The 3,573-nt window shown below is 39.2% G+C and overlaps 1 protein-coding gene across 1 annotated transcript; it reads right to left on the bottom strand.

The window, feature by feature from the left end:
* Positions 1-1,093: 1,093 nt before the first annotated feature.
* THNSL1 (threonine synthase-like 1 (S. cerevisiae)) lies at positions 1,094-3,372 on the bottom strand. Its single transcript, XM_010186708.1, has one exon. It carries the CDS (start codon positions 3,370-3,372, stop codon positions 1,165-1,167), a length of 2,208 nt encoding a protein of 735 aa, XP_010185010.1. The 3' UTR covers positions 1,094-1,164.
* Between the last annotated feature and the right edge of the window lie 201 nt (positions 3,373-3,573).

Genomic DNA, 3,573 nt, shown 5'->3' with positions numbered 1-3,573 from the left:
CATGATCTCCTAGGGCAACCTGCTCTATTTATTTTTTTAATGAATAAAACCCCCAATAAACAGCCTGTCTTCAGGAAAACCAGACTGCTAACATAGACCCATTTTAGGTTACAAAATGAATACCTCTGATGCTATCACACTTTCCAGACACTGGAATTCATCCTTTACTTTTCCCGATGAGATGCCAAGCACTTTGGGATAGAATGTAAAGGAAAATAATTTAAGAAAACTATGAAAACAGAAGTAATTAGAACAAGAAAGCTGTATGACCGCTGAGATAAAACTTAAATTCTGAAAACTTAGAAAACAAGAAAAAATGTAAATAAATGGTACAGTCTGGTTCTTACTTAAGGAGACCGCTGCTACTGCTAGCAAATTCTCCTACAGCACTAAAAAAAGGATTCTGAAGTTGAAAGTTCAAATAGAAAAGATCAAGGAAAGAGACTGCAACACACTGGAGCAAGAGTTACATCTCAAAAATTATTAAAAATATTGAACAAAAGATTCTATTTCACACAGGAAAATATCTGGCAGGAAAAACACACGTGAAAAATAATCAAATTTTTTTACATAAATGTTAGCCTCAAAATACATAAAAATATTATACAAGAAAATAACATACCACCAAACTGAACGGTTCAAGGTTTAACAAGTGAACTTCAATATTTGTAGTGAAATCAATCCTCATTAGTAATATGCGAACATCATTACGATATCTTATGGTGTTTCAGTGCCCTACATGAAGTGAGTTAAAAGTTTAACTAAATCACTCACTGACCTAATGATCACATCATTCTTGCAACAAAACAAGAGCTAATAGTTTCAGAAAGGTCAGACTTCACTATCTTCCTCCTTTCATGGAAAGCCCTTTAGGCTTGTGAAGGAGACAGCACTGTCAACAAAAGCTGTCACTACTGCTGTCTCTACTATGTAGGACCTGCAAAAAAGTACTCCAATCTTCTGTACTCTCAACTCACAACCTTTCACCACTAGTAGAAACCTCACATGCGTTACTTGCAAAAACTGTCAAAAACTTGACCACTGAGTATAAAACTGCAGACGTTTTGCTGTGGACTGGACACAGGCCAGATGCATCTTTTTACTACAACATGCAGCTTGCTAAGAAGATATCGCAATTGAGGCAGTGAATGTCTGATCAGTTGCTCAGAAAACTTTCATAAAATGATTTTGAATTAAGGCTTCTATACGGGACATCAGCATACTCATATCAGCAGCACAGACCTGGTGATCCTCATTCCCCTTCTTTTTCAGGGTCTCCAATAGGCCCCAGTGGACTGGAGGCAGAGGGCTGTAAGAACTCAGCAAGTGAAGCTGACTTAATGGATTCTGTTTTATTTCTGCAATCCTCAAGGCTCTCAAGATAGCAGGTGCAAACTTAAAATAATGAGCTGTAGATGAAATAATAATTGGGCATGTTCTATCTTGTAATCGATCTGCAACTACTTTAGCAACAGCTGTGTGTGTATCCAAAATATATCCTGTAGTGCTGTATACAGAGTGAATGGCAGCTAAACAGTCCTCCTCAGAGCACCATTGCTGAAGCTTTTCAAGGAGATCTTTCCGTAGCTGGAAGTGGCCCTGATTTTCCAGCTGGTTATACAATTGTGTCACCAGTTGTCCATCTTCATTAGCAATCAGGTGCAAGTATCGCTCAAGATTGGAGGACTTTAAAATATCTACTGCTGGAGAAAAAGTGGGAATTAATTTTCTTCCCCTCAAATCATAAACACCTGTTCTTATGAAGTCAGTCAAAACATTGTTCTCATTGGAAGCACAAATACATTTTCTAATAGGAATTCCCATCATTTTAGCATACAAAGAGGCTAATATGTTGCCAAAGTTTCCTGTGGGAATGCAAATATCTACAGGGCTTCCAAAAGGTATAATATCTCGATGAACAAGATCAAGGTATGCAGAAGCATGATAAACTATCTGAGGAAGCAGCCGTGCCCAGTTTATGGAGTTTGCTGCAGCTAAAGAAGTTCCATATTCTACTGTAAGAAAGCCAGTATAATCAGAATTAGTAAAGATTTGCTTTATAGCTGTCTGACAAAAATCAAAATCAGATTTGACACCCACTGACCAGGCATTTTCTTTCTGACAGCCAATCATCTGTGATTTTTGAATTGGGCTTACTCCATCCTCAGGAAAAAAATTCATCACAGCAATTCTCTGTTTGTCACTGTCATGGAGACGACTAAAGCCATCTAGGACAGCACTCCCTGTATCACCAGAAGTAGCTACCAGAACCAAGTAATTGCAGCTTCTGGGAATGCAATATGCAAATATATGTGGCACTATCTGTAACGAAAAATCTTTAAATGATGCTGTTGGTCCATGAAATAACTCCAGGAGAAACTGATTGCCTGCCAGATGCCTAACTGGGGCAATTTTAGAACAAGTAAAGTTTTCTCCATAAGCAGTTCCAATAATTTCTGCCAGCTTAGAAGCAGGAATATCAGCAGGATGTATGCATCTTTCCAGTATCACCTGGGCTCTTTCACTGTAAGTTGCTTCTATTAGGCTTTGCCATTCTCCAGCAGTGAATTTTGGAAGTCCTCTCTCAGGAACAAAGAGTCCTCCATCAGGGGCTAGGCCCTCAGTAACAACATCACTGAAATACTTATGAGACTCTTTTTCTGTACTCCTTCCAGACCTACTAGACCTAGTTGAAATGAAAGTTTCCAGTTCTGAGTTTTGATATCTCTTCACAGCATCAAGTACCTTTTCTGCTACAACCTCTGCTTCAATATCCCCTCCACAAAGAACACGGATGTCATACCACCTTTTGTAGAACTGCTTCCTAAACTGAAGTATGTCCTTGAGAGAAACACCAGGAGAATTGCCCACGATGCGATCCACTTTCATTGATTTCAGCCTGCTCATAATGACTGTTGTGGGCACATCCAGATATACTACTATTCCATTTTTCTTCATATGCTGCATGCCAGCAGAATGCATTGGATTGGACCCAGTGAGGGAAACGACACTTCCAGATGCTGAAAACTTCAACAGGGCTTTTCCTTCCTCCTCTAAAAATTGCTCATTACCAACATCCTGCAGTTTTTCTGACACACTCATGTTCCAGGTTGCTTCAAGGACATCGTCATCTATGTCTATGACAGGGCAGTCTAGTTTCTGACCTACTATTCTCCCAACCGTTGTTTTCCCAGCACCCGGAGGTCCCATCAAGATAATATTTTTGTTTCCAACAAGAGAATGGCTTGAGAACCATGACTTCCATATCTGTGAAAAGGCAACAGGTCTTGAAAGCATGAGTTTTAAACACACACTGGAAAGACTGTTTTGGGTTATTAGTCTTAAAGGCCGATACTGAACAATGTGCACCATATTCTTCTGCTGGGCTGGTTGGTTGGGTTTGTTTTTTTTTCCCCAAGTCAACGTGACAATCCACTTAACTGCTCCAAAAAGAAAGAAATAATAATTAGTGCTTCAGTAAACATCTAGGAAAAAACCCTAAAGGATAAGAAATTCAGAACAACAAGAACTCAAACATAAATCCACTTATGATTTCAGCAGTGCCAGGGAGAT

The sequence above is a fragment of the Mesitornis unicolor genome, unplaced genomic scaffold (genome assembly GCF_000695765.1).
Source record: "Mesitornis unicolor isolate BGI_N332 unplaced genomic scaffold, ASM69576v1 scaffold51726, whole genome shotgun sequence".
In the NCBI taxonomy this organism is placed as follows: Eukaryota; Metazoa; Chordata; class Aves; order Mesitornithiformes; family Mesitornithidae; genus Mesitornis; species Mesitornis unicolor.
This window is presented reverse-complemented; position numbering and strand designations above follow the sequence as displayed.

What these genes read in the sequence shown, in the direction of transcription:
- THNSL1 (XM_010186708.1), bottom strand. Translation starts at nt 3,372, where the DNA reads ATGGTGCACATTGTTCAGTATCGGCCTTTAAGACTAATAACCCAAAAC.